Genomic DNA, 14,817 nt, shown 5'->3' with positions numbered 1-14,817 from the left:
TTGTTACTCCCATGCTATAGACTTCATTGTTACCCACACTTCTATTCAGATGCCCTCAACTTTTGACCTGGTTGCCTTCTTTGTTACTCACAGACAATGTTTCTTCACCCACCCTGGACACTCCAACAGATATATATACTCCACTTGCTTTCCCAACATCAGATCCTCTGAAGATGCCAGCCACAGATGCAGGCGAAACGTCAGGAGAGAATGCTGCTAGAACACGGCCATACAGCCCGGAAACCACACAGCACCCAATTTGATTCTCGTTTTAGAAAATAAACTTTTAAAAACAAAATTAACCAACCTGGAACAAGTAGCAAAGGCTGTTGTAAGTGGGGTTATAAGCCCCAGCAGAAAAGAGAAAGGGTTTTTGCGTGTGAACGCAAAATAAATAAGGGGTAAAATGATTCCGCCATGGATGATGTGGCCCAGAATAGATGCAAAGATGTATTTTCCGAGACTTGTCACTAGCAGTACAACATCTTCCATTTCCACAATCTTGCTTCCGACGAGGAACATAATTCCCAGAGGCACATACCTGAATAAAAATATCAGTTAGAACAAGATCTTTAAAATGCCACATGCAACACTGATCGTCTATCATAGAAGAGAAGGGAAAAAATGCTATAACCCAGTTGCACAAAAGCTGATGCAATTTATAAAGACCAGATGCGTCGCAATCATACAAATAATGCAAATTCCACTTCACGTGCAAACCTATGATTATGCCAGCAATCACAAATCAATAATACCATGATGTACACGTTAACACAACAAGTGCTGTAAATCCAACAGAGCAGACCAAAAATCCACCGCAATTCTGTCACAGAGTAACAACAGACACTGTATGGCTGTCTGACATAAAGTACAGTCTGAATGAAGAGAAGGCAGGTGCTTCGGCTTTGCACAAGTTTTGCTGAAACTTGGTCATTGCTCCTTGTCAATACCTAAATTATGGATCCTATTCTTATGTTAATTCTCTAAAGCGACCCCAAATGCTACTGCTCCGGGAACGCAAACTCTCTTAGGCAAAGCGGACACTGACCTGCTGCCAAACTCTTGACGGAACATTCAGTCCGGGCAAAATTATCACCTCATCCAAATTATCAAATACATCCAGTTTCATTCATCCATTCTGTCCGGGCAAAATTATCACCTCGTCCGAATTATCAAATACATCCAGTTTCATTCATCCATTCTGTCCGGGCAAAATTATCACCTCGTCCGAATTATCAAATACATCCAGTTTCATTCATCCATTCTGTCCAGGCAAAATTATCACCTCGTCCAAATTATCAAATACATACAGTTTCATTCATCCATTCTGTCCGGGCAAAATTATCACCTCGTCCGAATTATCAAATACATCCAGTTTCACTCATCCATTCTGTCCGGGCAAAATTATCACCTCGTCCGAATTATCAAATACATCCAGTTTCATTCATCCATTCTGTCCCGGCAAAATTATCACCTCGTCCGAATTATCAAATACATGCAGTTTCATTCATCCATTCTGTCCGGGCAAAATTATTACCTCGTCCGAATTATCAAATACATCCAGTTTCATTCATCCATTCTGTCCGGGCAAAATTATCACTCCATTAGAATGAGAGGAATAGGCTGTTGAGTATCAATGCTGGAAGTGGTGGACCAAAGAATATCATGCTATTTTGAAAAACAACAACTGTATGGTGGGGTGGGGACAAAGCATTGTCAAGTCAGACCTGATTTATTTATCTTTTTAGATTTATTCCCCACCCTTTATGACAATCTCAGGGTGGGTTGCAATAAAAGCCATAATAAAATCCCACACAATAAAAACGAGTTCTAAAACTGTAAAACATTCTAAACTCTAAGACTCCCCCCCAAAGGAAGGACTGTACCGGACACCTTGAAACCTCCCTCCTATTCCAGTAAGGTGGGGGGGGGGTAGATCAGCCAAACATCCAAGAGAAGAGGTGGGTCTTCGCCAGACGCCAGAATTGCAGAAGAATAGGTACCTGGCGGGCCTCTGGTGGGGGGACATTCCACAGAGCAGGGGCCACTGTTGAGAAGGCCCTCCAGGCTGATCTCACCCCATCTCACCTCTAAAGGGGGTAGAATAGACAGGACACCCCCCAACCCCCAGTGCTCGGGCAGGAATTTATGGGCAGATGTGTTCTCTCAAGCGCCATTATTTAGAGTTTTCAGGGCAAGAGACATTCAGAGGTGGTATGTCACTGGCTGCTTCCATTGTAGCAACCTTGGACTTCCTTGGGCTGACCCCGCTTATTTTCTGATATTAGATGAGACCAGGTTAGTCTTGGGTCATCCAGATCAAGGCAGAGAGGGTTTGCCGTTTCCTGATTCGGTGTAGCAACCCAAGATTTCCTTGGTGGACTTTCATCCAAGTATTAGGGCTGACCCTGGTTAGAGCTGGCCCTTCTTAGCTTCCAAGACAGTGTTTCCCAACCTTTTCGAGGTCAGGGTACCCTTGACCTCACTCTTCATATCTCACGGTACCCCTGCCGCCACCCTCCACCTTCCCCTCCCATTGCCCCTGCTTGCCACACCCCCCACCTTCCCCTCCCAGGGTGAAGGGTAGCACGGGGGTGTGGAGTGGGTGGGTGTCTGCTGACCTTGTGGCAGGCCCTGCCCCATGGGCCAGCTCCATGTCCTTGCTGGCGCCGGTGGGAGACACCACAAAAATGAGGGGGGGCGGTAGTGTTGCCACGGTACCCCTGGGACATGCTCACGGCACCCCAGGGTACCAGGGAACCCTGGTTGAGAATGGCTGTTCCAAGATATGACAAGATTGGTCAGTACCAGTGTTGAATGAGCAGGATGAGGAATATCGATTGGTTTTTTAAAAAACTGTTTGGCATGCCCTCAGAAATACAGGAACGAAAAGACCGAGAAAAGGCTCCTGCAGGAAAGTCTGTGCTTGTGTGTGAAATAAGACCCCTCCCTTCCCCCAATAGCTGGTTTTCGTCTTAAATTATCTGAACCTTTAATCGAGGAGAGGTTTTTTTCTAAAGACTGCTAATTAGGATTTCAGAGAGATTCCAAATACCAGAAAAATTAGCACGGCAGTACTGAGAATTCCTATTCGCGGCATTGTCCCAAGTTGAAAAACAGGTCTATAATCTACAAAGAGGAGGATTATACGGTGGAAGATTAGCTTCAGTGTTGCCTCAAGAGGTCAGAAACAAGAAGGCGTCACCTGCCCCATTTGTAGCATATCACATAAATGACACTTGGGAGCGAGAGCCTTAACCTGATTTGAAACAAATCCCTAGCGACAGGTGTTAACACAAAGGCCTGATTCCTGTGTGCATTTGGTGCCCTGTCTCAAACAGCATTTGTGAAACTCTCACATATTACGTGCAGCAGGAGAGGGGAGGCTGCATTGTACAGGCTGATCTTCTCAGATCTTGGAAGCTAACCAGGGCGGTATTTGAAGAGATACCAACAAAGAAGACTCCACAGGGGAGGAAGAAGAGTTGGATTTATATTCCCCCTTTCTCTCCTATAGGAGACTCAAAGGGGCTTACAAACTCCTTGCCCTTTCCCCCCTCACAACAAACACCCTGTGAGGTGGGTGGGGCTGAGAGAGCTCAGAAGAACTGTGACTAGCCCAAGGTCACCCAGCTGGCGTGTGTTGGAGTCTACAGGCTAATCTGAATTCCCCAGATTAGCCTCCACAGCTCAAGTGGCAGAGCTGGGAATCAAACCCGGTCCCTCCAGATTAGAGTACACCTGCTCATAACCACTACACCACTGCTGCTTAGCAGGAAGGCAATGGCAAACCATTTCTGCTTCTCTCTTGCCCCTGGCTGGGATCATTGTAAGTCAGTTGAGCCTTGATGGCACTTATATATTTACTTGTATACAAACTAAGGGAGGAATCGAACTGCATTCTCCAGATTAGAGTCCACATGCTCTTAACCAATACACCATGCTGACACTCAGAAATAAGTCAAGAATAATCTTTCATCATCATCATCATCATCATCATCATTATCACAACAACAATAACAATAATGAAGAAGAAGAAGAAGAAGAAGAAGAAGAAGAAGAAGAAGAAGAAGAAGAAGAAGAAGAAGAGTGCCATCAAGTTGGAACCAACTCCTGCTAACTCCAAGACCACAGGGGAAAAGCAAGAAACCTTCAGAGGTGGTTTGCCATTGCCTGCCTCTGCGTAGTGATCCTCCTGTCCCAGTACTGATGAAGGCCAACCCCGCTCAGCTAGATCCTGCTAGCCGGGATTACCCAGGCTGCAGAATAGCTTCTAATGAGAACGCAAACCTTGCCCGTATGAATTTCAAATGCAGGGAGAGCACATCTGACTTTTTCTGTCTGTTTCTACCAAGAAGCTTAAAGGTAGTTCCTTTTCACGAGTCAGCAACCTGGTTTAAAGGAACTGCTTGTGGAATGTGTCAGGCCTGGCTCCCGCTGGGCCTGGCATCCCATGCCTGGAGCCAAGGCCGCACCAGGCCTTGTTGTTATCAGTAGCTTGAGGCCTTGATGGCAGAGCCGTAGCTAGACCAGAGTGGCCCGGTACACACTCTGGCTATTGCCCCCCCCCCCCCCGCTGCAGGTGCCCCAGTGCCCCGCAAGACACACCCCTGGCAAGCACCCACCCCACTTACTTTTAGGAAAGGAGCAGGCCGGAGAAGAAGGCCGGAAGCCTGCCTGCGTTGCCTGGGCCTGGTGGGAACTACATTTCCCAGGAGTCCCAGGGAAATGTAGTTCCCATCAGGCCCAGGCAACACAGGCAGGCTTCTGGCCTGCTCCATTCCGAAAAGTAAGTGGAGTGGTGCGCAGCAAGGGATGGGCACCGCGGGGGGCCTGCAGGGGGGGATTTTTCCACCCCCACGTGACTAGAAATGGTGCGTCCGATGCGTCACGCACCCCCGGTCCCCTGGTGGCTTCGCCACTGCTTGATGGTTTTCTACAGCTTGCTTTGTAACTCAAGAATTATGCAAACCTTCTCTACTATCTCCCATTTCCTGGAGAAGGAAGGATGCCTGTCACGGCTTGGGATCTCACAACAATGTTGCTTTCACACTGTCCTTTCTTATGGGAATTGTTTGGGGAATGGTTGGGAGGGGGGATTGTCTGAAGGAACAATATTTGAAGATATATGCCCGGGGGGAGGGGCAAAAGACAGAGCATCAGCTCTGGCTTTCTGAACCTCAGGTTCTGGCACAGTTCAATAAAGCTCTAGAAATTTCCTGAGTCTCAATTATTGACTGGTGTAACAAACCCTTATAGAATGAGAAGGAGGGGTTGTGGCTCAGGGGCAAAGCATCCGCTTGGCATTCAGAAGATACCAGGTTCAATCCATAGTATCTCCAGTTAAAAAGATCAAGTCATAGGGGACATGAAAGACCTCCGCCTGAGACCCTGGAGAATATCTGCTAGTTTGAGTAGACAATAGGGACTTTGATGGTCAGATGCAATATAAGGCAGGTTCAAGTGCCCATGTGTATCCATGTGCAAACACAACCAATATGAATTCCATGGTCTGTAAACACCGAATTGGGGAAATACTGCATGAGAGATTAAAAACAGTCCTGTTGCTTGTGCAACTCTCCCCTCGGGACCAAGAGAATGAGATGGCGTTGAGCTGCCAGTACTGGTGGGGGTATGTTGGTCCAAAGCAGTGATTCTCAACCAGGGTTCCGTGGTACCTTGGGGTGCCATGAGCATGTCCCAGGGGTACCATGGCAACGCTACCAGCCCCCCTCACTTTTGCGGTGTCTTCTGCCGGTGCCAGCAAGGACATGGAGCTGGCCCAGGGGGCAGGACCTGGAGAAGGGGGTGGGGGTGGGAAGCAGGGGCACTGGGAGGGGAAGGTGGGGGGATGGCAGGGGTACCGTGAGATATGAAGAGTGAGGTCAAGGGTACTGTGACATCGAAAATGTTGGGAAACACTGGTCCAAAGGATGCAAGAAGCAGAGTCGTATACTAGTGAAATGGCCCGATCGCTGCCCTTGAGTTGGCTGGAAGATATGCTGTGACCACTTCTAGGGCTGACAACTGCGGCTTGGGAAACTGACTAACCCAGGTTTATCACTGGCAAACCTGAGAAGTACACAGAATCATGTCAGTTTTCACATCAAGTAAACCCCTGCAAGCTTTTATCTGTTCTGTAGAACTCCACCTTCAACAATTGTGTAGCACATTGGAATGACAAATGCAAAACACACACACACACACTAGCAGCTTTGTGTGGTTTCACAAACACAGTCATTTTTGCCAGGGCATTTTGAAGGACTACTTACCACATAATCCAAGACACTAAAACCATGGTTGCCTCATTGAACGAATTAAAGAAACGAATGAGCTCTTCTCCTTCGGGGCCAAGTTTTTTCAAGGCCACTCCCAAAAACAGAGCGAAGAGGACTAGGCCAAGAATGTTCATTCCTTCAATTTCAGTACCAATAGGGATCTGTGGAACACAAACAAGTCTCATAACTCTGGGCTGAGTTCATCTTACTCTCTTCACAGGTATTGGCTTACTGGATGAAGACATCACAAAAATATTATAAGTCACATGGGCCAAGCTAAAAGTAGCAGAAGAAGAAGAGTTTGGATTTATACCCTGCTTTTCTTCTACCATTAAGGACACTTAGGGCGATTCCGCACACAAGTAAAATAGGTTCGACCCAGTTCCCTGAGAAGGGTACTAACCTAGGTCGAAGCCATTGTTGTTCCCCACTGCAACCAGCTTGATCCCAGCTCGGAGGGCGGAATCATCCTGTGCCTCTTCACCGCTCCGTTCCGATTGGCTACTGTTCTACGGCCATGTTCCGTCTATCCCCACACACGTTATAAAAAAAACTGCAACAGGAATGGAGGGACGAAGGTGGCGTTTGTTGATTGGCCAGCTGTACGCATGCCCGAAACACTCAGCTGTGATTGGCTGAATGGGGGACTCCTGGCACCAGAGATTCCGCACTTTACTGGAATCGAGCTGAGTTCGAGCGTGGTTCCCTGAAAAAGTAGTAGTTCCCAACTGGAGTCAGAAATTTGACTGTTACACGGGGTGAAGCTGGTACAAAACCACATCGATTCCAGTGGTTGTGCGGAGCACTTAGGTCGAATGCAGCTCGAACTTAGGTCGATAATGCAAGTGCGGAATCGACCTCAAAGTGGCTTACCAACTCCTTCCCTTCCTCTCCCCAGAACGGACACCTTATGAAGCAAAGGGGGTTGAGAGTTTGGAGAGAACCGTGAGTGGCCCAAGGTCACACCCAGCAGGCTTTATGAGGAGCAGCAGAGAAACAAACCTGGCTCTCCAAATTAGAGTCCACCTGACCTTAACCACTAAACCATGCTATCTCCATGACTGGACACAGAAAATGGTCTTTTGAGAAGAGACCACAGAAACAAAGATTGTGAATCCGCAATCATCTTTAAATTCCATGTTGGGGTGAGGGAGAGCGAAACAGTTGCTTTGGAACAGTTGCCCAAACTCCCCAAGTTTTTCCGTCCTCCATCAATCCTGGTCAAAGGGTCAGGGAGCAGAAGCATCTCCCTTTTATGCTCTGGAAATTACAGGTGTTGAATGTGTGGGCTTGGCATGGAGAGCTAAGGAGAATTTAGCTAGCTCAGTGATGGCGAACCTTTTTGAGACCGAGTACCCAAATTGCATCCCAAACCCCACTGATTTACCGCGAAGTTCCAACATGGCAATTTAACCTGAATACTGAGGTTTTAGTTTAGGAAAAAATGGCTAGCTCCGAGGCGTGCATTACTCGGGAGTAAGCTTGGTGGTAGTTGGTGGCTTTGCTTTGAAGCAACCGTGCAACTCTTCCAATGGGTGAATCATGACCCTAGGAGGGTTTACTCAGAGGCAAGCCCCGTTGCCAGCAACCGAGCTTACCCTGCTGAGGCTACTGAAGGTGGCGGTGGCCCAGGCCTTTTATGTTCCCCAGGTGTTGGTTTGGGGGGATTTCAATGCCCATGTGGACAACAGTGCCTTTGATCAGGCCTTGGGCCTGATGTCTTCCACGACAACACTAGGACTCTCTCAATTTGTAACAGGCCCCACACATACAGCAGTCCACACTTGGATTTAATTTTGAGGGTGGGGTTAGAAGTGGATCCAATCACTAAAATTCAGGGGCCCTGGTCAGACCACTATGCTCTGATGGCCCACTTAAATATTCCAGTCCCTCCCCGTCTGGGCAGCCGGCGGAGACTTATGGATCCTGATGGATTCCAGAATGCTCAGACCACTATGGATCCTGCTGGATTCCACAATGCTCTGTAGGATCCAATGTCTCCCAGTGACTCATTAGATTAGATGGCTGGAATAGTCAGCTCTTGCTGGCCATCGATGAGATCGCTCCCCGACACCCTCTTCGCTCCTGTACCAAACTAGCTCCGTGGTATAACCTGGAGCTACAGGGGGGAAAGCGAGAGCTAGCACAGCTAGTTGGTGGAGGACTCAGGACATAGTGGTAAGACCATCTTATAGGATGCTTATGAACGCCTATGAGATGCTTAAGTAATTTCCAGTAAAACCTGGAAGAGACGTCTACAGACAGTCTAGCACTTTTAAAAAATACTCTTGTGGTTTCACTACAGCAGTGATGGCGAACCTATTGCACGGGTGCCAGAGGTGGCACTCGGAGCCCTCTCTGTGGGCACGCACACACAGAGTTCATCATGTGGAGGGTGGAAAATCACCCCCCCCCCACACACGCACATACATCTAGGCTGGCCTGGGCCACTGAGTACCTTAATGCAGCACCACAGTGAGCAAGGGAAGACCGGGCTGGTGGGCCTGGTGCCTAGCGTTCCAGATGGCTAAGCGTCTGGTGGGGGCACAGAGGAGGCAGAGATGCTAGAGAGGCACAGAGTGGTGCACGCGGGACTTGCTGGAAGCTAGAGCAGGTTGGCCCCTGCTCGAGCAGGTGGGGTGGAGAAAGAGGGAGCAAACCGGTTTTTCCTAAACTAAAACCTCAGCATTCAGGTTAAATTGCTGGGTTGGCACTTTGTGATAAATAAGTGGGGTTTGGGTTGCAATTTGGGCACTCGGTCTCAAAAAGGTTCGCCATCACTGCACTACAGCCTTTTTGTAAAATGTGAGAGCGTCCACTATGTCACTCCCAATTTTTTAAACCAGGAATGATGTGATCGTGTTGCTTGTGAAACTCTGCCAGTGGGCACTCCATGCCAGCCATGTCCTCCCACTGGCACCTGAGTAGCAGTCCCAGTTCAGCAATCTCTTCTCTCCAATGCCAACTGCCAATGTCCAAGTACGCTCTGTCACCGAAAAGTCCGCAACAGTTTTCCATACAAGAGGCTGCAGTATGACATGTCGTTTGTGCCAGAGAAAACTGCTTGGGTTGGAAGAGAACTGTTAAATTCACAAGTCCTTTCTCCAACATAAACTACGAAGACAGACAGAAATCCTACTCAAAAGGTGCATCCAAGATCCAGGCAGGACAGGCCCGAAGCAATTCTTGACTTGTACAGATACAACTTCTTTTCATAAAGTGGTTGAGCTTAACAGAACCCTTCAGCCTGTGGAGCGGTTGGCGCTTTTTTTTTTTTTGGTATCTTGAGAAATGTTTTTAAGATCCATTTTTCAGTATACCATGCTCTTTCATGCTCTTGCTATTTTTCTTTTTAGTTTTTAATTTTTTTATTGTATCATTTGAATATTCCATTTTCTATTAATACTTTTCTTCATTCGTTTTCAAACAATACATTTTCCCCTTTTTTCCCCTCCCCCCTGTATTTTCTTCATAGTTTTATCAAACAGCAGTAAGTTCATTCTTTGTAATCTCTTCTCCCATATCTACTCATTGACTCCAGCTTCTTTCATCCAGTCCGCATATATTGTCCATATCTTCAAAATTTCACTCTGTTTATCTTGCCACAGTTTATTTTTTTGTTATTGTATTGCAAAATGTCCAGTGTCACTTGTTCCTGTGATATATTCCAACCATTTCTGGACATTCCATTTTTTCTTTTCTTTCCAGCCTAAAGCTATTAGTTGCATGTGCTGCTTTGATCATTATTTTATACATATAGCTTTATTTTTATTCCAATTCTTCTATCCCTCCATTACACCCATGAACATTATATTATTATTTATCCCAATATTAATCTTCACCAGTTTCTTGATATATAACAACACGGTTGTCCAAAAATTTTTCACTTCTATACATTCCGTCCACATATGGCTATAATATGCCTCCTGTTCTCCGCAGTGCCAGCATTTAGGACTAAGTCCTTTAATCATGTATGCTAGTTGTTTTGGTGTTCTATACCATTTCAATATCACTTTTCTTTCCATATATTTCTCAATCTTTATATTTTTCCAACTGTCTATTAAATTTTCAGTTTTCCCAAAGTCTAGAAAACCTTCCTTCTCCCATTTTTGATTCAATGTTCTTATCATAAAGTCTTTGTCATCAACCATATACTCATGTACATGTCCCAAACTCTTGCTATTTTTCAATACTGGGTTTTGGAAACTTTTAGGATGTTTTATGTTTTATATTGCAAGCAGCCTCAGGCAAGTAAATGCAGTGAAACCCCATTCAAATATCGCATGAGACTCTTCCACTAAATTAACCGTGCAGAGTGGATAAAATCAAATTTTATTTGGAATACACAAGGGAGCGTGTTTTGGACAAGACATGAGATTGTTTGCTAGTTGTATAACATGGAAATGGTACAAAAATAAAATAGGATCTTTTGCACAGTGCCTTTAAGAAGCACGCAAGGCTTTTGGACAAACTGTTGAAATGGATTCATTTAAAGCTTCATCTCTATACAGTGCTCAAGACAGCTTATAATGCAAATAAAATAAAATAGATAAAATCCACAGGAAATTTTAAAAATCAAGGCTTAGGACTGCTAATAATAAATTAACCACATGGGGTCCTAAACAGAACTGTCTTCAACTGTCTCCTAAAGATCAAAAGTGAAGAACTCTGGGAGGTTGTTCTAAAATTGTGAGGCTGGTGGACTTAATGCCCTCGCATAAATGCACAATCAATGTGACATTCTAGATCAGGGGTCTGCAACCTGTGGCTCTCAGCTGATGGGAATTGTAGTCCATGAACATCTGGAGAGCCACAGGTTGCAGACCCCTGTTCTAGATAATATCATCCCACAAATCCCCATGCAGCTAACTAGGGAGCAGAACAGAACAGCATTTCATTTGCTGTGGCTATTGTGTAAGATTTGCTCTTCCTTGTACTACAAATAAAGTCAAACACTATTTCCAAGCAGTGGCAAAGGCTAAACAGAAAAGCTAAGGACGTGCAGACAGAATTCCCAGTCACTTTCCCCCCTGCTTTTATTTTTAATCACTTTTTTTAACACTGTCCCGAGAGTGCTTTAACACCTTCTGTGGGGCGGGGGGTGGGGTGTCGCACACAACATCTCTTGGAGTATTATCACACCCCAAGCCAAATTCCAATGTACCTTGGTGTTTAAAAAGATTGTTTGCAGTGGCAGTTCGCAGTAGCCGAAGTAATTGTGTTTCCTGGTAGTCCAGTAACCAGTGCGTGAAAACATACTTTCCCAAGTAACTGAACGCATGTCTGTATCTGGAGTATTGTTGTACCCTGAAGAACACCTCTGTGGAGAGGTAGATTTTCTCTGGATTATCAGGAGGAGCTACATCTCTCTAGAGCACTCAGAAATGCTTCCCTGGATTAACTTTTTTTGGGAGGAAGTGCACAGTGCATTTTTCTTACCCCAAATACATTGTATGTAAAGGGAACAAACAGCACCCTGTATGGCAAAAATCTATAGATTTCTGGGGTTGTTTTGGATCCAGGGGGGGAAAAAGGATGCATCCGATCAGCTCTTCCAATCAATCCATTCCAGTGCCCTTCCACACTACAGCCGCCGTTCCAGAGGTGGGATCCAGCAGGTTCTCACCAGTTCCCGAGAGTGGGTTACTAATTATTTGTGTGTGCCGAGAGGGGGTTACTAATTGGGTCCGCTTTTCCGTCTCCACGCCCTCGCCTCCCCGAGAGGCATACTGCCTTTGAACATGAAGGTTCCATATAGTAATTGTGACTAATTATGTAACTCCCTGAACTGGGTTAATCCCTTCCAGGTACTGCAATTCATTGATTCTCAGCCTTTCGTACCTTTTATCTCACCAGTCTCTATCAAAGAACCTGTGTGTTTCACCATTGCTGTGTTCAGATTTGTGAGTTGGGGCATTTTCTATAATGTGATGATGATTTAGAAATGACCTGGTGCAAAAAAAAAATTTGGGGGGTCGTGGTGGGGTGGCTGCCCATGGGGGGGGCATCCAACTCAGGTTTTGCCCAGGGCTCAGCTTTGCCTAGGTACGCCTCTGCCTCCTTTGCTGAGGGGGGGGGGGCTGGCGAGGGAATCTGTTACTAAAATTTTTGGATCCCACCACTGCGCCATTCCATATGGTTTTTGCCCTCAGAAGTTCTACAATGTCCACCAGATTTAAAAAAAAACCTTTTTCAGATTAAAAAAAGGGGGGGTTCCACTCTTCCCAATTTAACCAAAGGAAAAAAGCTAGGGATGCATCCAGTTCTTTACTAAAATGGGGGAGACAACGTCCTAGAAGGATAAAGCCACAGCGATGTTTCTTGATGCGTTCTGCCCAAAAACAGTGCAACTGGGCTAGGATATTTACCCTCAGCATAATTACTAACAAACAACGCGCATTGCGAAGATGTTAACCAGGAAGGCCTCTCTTGCACGTATGAAGAGGATATTGAAGCAAAAGACTGTTTGCATACCTTTTCAAAGGTCACGTTCCCAACAGTCGCGTTTCGCACTATCGTTGTATAGTCTGTGGCATACTGTAAATATAATAAACATTTTGATTAATATTCGAGGCATCGTTGGACAGGTACATACGTTTGTTATTTTACAACCTGCATTTGGGGGTTATCTTCCCCCAATATCTGAGTTGGGAAACTGCCGGGCAATTGAAGAAGGAATATAGATTAAGAGACGGGATTTTGTTATTACAACAGACTTCCTGGAACAAGCAGTGTTTTGTCCAAGTACTTATCTCCCCCAGTCCCAAAAAGCTTAAATAAACTTGTATTAATTATTAGCATCTTCCTGAAGTCAGTGGGATTTCCTATATATGGCCCCTTCCATATGGACCAATAAACACGGGTGTGGGACGGTTAAAAAAACTGTTTTTTGAGGGGGGGGGACTTCGCACAGATCCCGCCCCTAAAATGAGCCTGCCCCAGTTTATTTTCCCCAAACCGGGTTTTTTGAGACTCATACTACCAGCAAGTATTTTCAAATATCCCTACTAGCAATCATACTACAAGCAAGTATTTTCAAATACTACATTTCCCAGGAGACCTTGCAAGCCCCAAGGTCTCCTGGGAAGTGCAGCTCCCGCCAGGCCGTTTTCAGCCTCAAGTGAACAGGCCGCTTTTTCCAACCTGCACTTTCAGGCTAAACTAAGGTAAGTGTGTGTGGTGAGGGGTGGGGGTGCCGCAGAACCCCCCCCCCAAAAAAAGGAGAGTGTGCACCGGGCGCGGTATGGCCCAGCTACGCCTCTGACATAGAGCTATCTGTGGATGTTCGATCGAGTGCATGGATACTGCAGCCAGAGTTAGTAGCCATGATCTAACTCTCTCCTTAGAGGGCTTTTCTGCACAAATAATAGGGTTGCAGAATGTACAAAATGTTTCGCAAACTTACTTGGATAAACTATTAGGGAATGTAGTCTATACTGATATATAGCTTACTGCAAGGATCTTCAAACTATGGCCCTCCAGATGTTCATGGACTACAATTCCCATCAGCCCCTGCCAGCATGGCCAAGTGGCAGGGCTGATGGGAACTGTAGTTCATGAACATCTGGGGGGCCATAGTTTGAAGATCCCTGGCTTACTGTAAGGAGAATCCTGTTTATGTAAGCTATGAACCACTAAATGTGGAACATTAATACTTATGCTACGCTTCAGTTCTATTTTTCAAATTTCTGGTTGGTTCCAACCCTAGCTCTACTGCACTGTTTACTGAATGTCCCCTTCTGTTGATCGTATTGACTCGCTATGCGTAATCTAGCTTGATTTCCTGCAAGAAAAGCAAAAAATATATATATTTGTACAAGGTTGTTGTTTTCGACTATCAACAGAGCCCTCTAGTCAGTTACAGAAAGAGGACTTGTAAACTGAATGAACAAACGAACGAACGAACGAACGAACGGGGAAATTCAGCTGCATTCAAGACACAAAGCTTCCAGAAGCATTGTGTTCTACGGCTACAGTCAAGACACACGACAAGTACTGTGCTCTATGGCTACTGTCCCATTCAGTTACATATAGAAAAAGAGGTTGAATTTATATCCCACCTTTCTCTCCTGTAAGGAGACTCGAGGTGACTTACAAGCTCCTTCCCCTTCCTCTCCCCACAACAGACACCTGGTGAGGTAGGTGGGGCTGAGAGAGTTTCGAAGCACTGTGACTAGCCTGAGGCCACCCAGCTGGAATGTAGGAGTGCGGAAACACATCTGGTTCACCAGATAAGCATCAGCCACTCAGGTGGAGGAGTGGGAAATCAAACCGGGTTCTCCAGATTAGAATCCACGTTGGCTCTCAGCCTGCTGTCTTTGAAGAGGGCATTACTTGCTTCTGTGCATTTAAGGATCAGGTTGTTTTACCCCCCAAAGGGCATCAAACAGTTAGTGATGAAAAAATGCCTCTTGAAGATAAGTGTTCCAGAAATTTCAGACTTAAAAGAAAAAAAAATCACACAAACACACAAAACAAGAGCAACAACTTTACCGATCGAAAGGCTGCCACAACGAGGTTCGATGGAAATAAGTTTCTG

At 45.8% G+C, this 14,817-nt stretch overlaps 1 protein-coding gene and 1 long non-coding RNA gene across 2 annotated transcripts in view; both read right to left on the bottom strand.

Moving 5' to 3' along the window:
- The window catches only part of LOC125435338, a 24,139-nt gene extending 15,061 nt beyond the window's left edge, over positions 1-9,078 (bottom strand). The window contains exon 1 of the long non-coding RNA XR_007244880.1: positions 9,068-9,078. This is a non-coding gene — a long non-coding RNA (uncharacterized LOC125435338). The remainder of the gene's footprint in view (positions 1-9,067) is intronic.
- The window catches only part of SLC1A4 (solute carrier family 1 member 4), a 19,277-nt gene extending 4,460 nt beyond the window's left edge, over positions 1-14,817 (bottom strand). Inside the window, exons 1-4 of the mRNA XM_048501520.1 lie at positions 14,772-14,817; positions 12,753-12,815; positions 6,273-6,439; positions 308-541 (exon numbers count right to left, since the gene is read on the bottom strand). Of these exons, the coding sequence (XP_048357477.1) occupies positions 308-541; positions 6,273-6,412 (374 nt within the window). The 5' untranslated portion in view covers positions 6,413-6,439; positions 12,753-12,815; positions 14,772-14,817. The remainder of the gene's footprint in view (positions 1-307; positions 542-6,272; positions 6,440-12,752; positions 12,816-14,771) is intronic.

Source organism: Sphaerodactylus townsendi, linkage group LG01 (genome assembly GCF_021028975.2).
Source record: "Sphaerodactylus townsendi isolate TG3544 linkage group LG01, MPM_Stown_v2.3, whole genome shotgun sequence".
In the NCBI taxonomy this organism is placed as follows: Eukaryota; Metazoa; Chordata; class Lepidosauria; order Squamata; family Sphaerodactylidae; genus Sphaerodactylus; species Sphaerodactylus townsendi.
The sequence above is the reverse complement of the archived record's forward strand: the minus strand, read 5'-3'. Positions and strand labels throughout refer to the sequence as shown.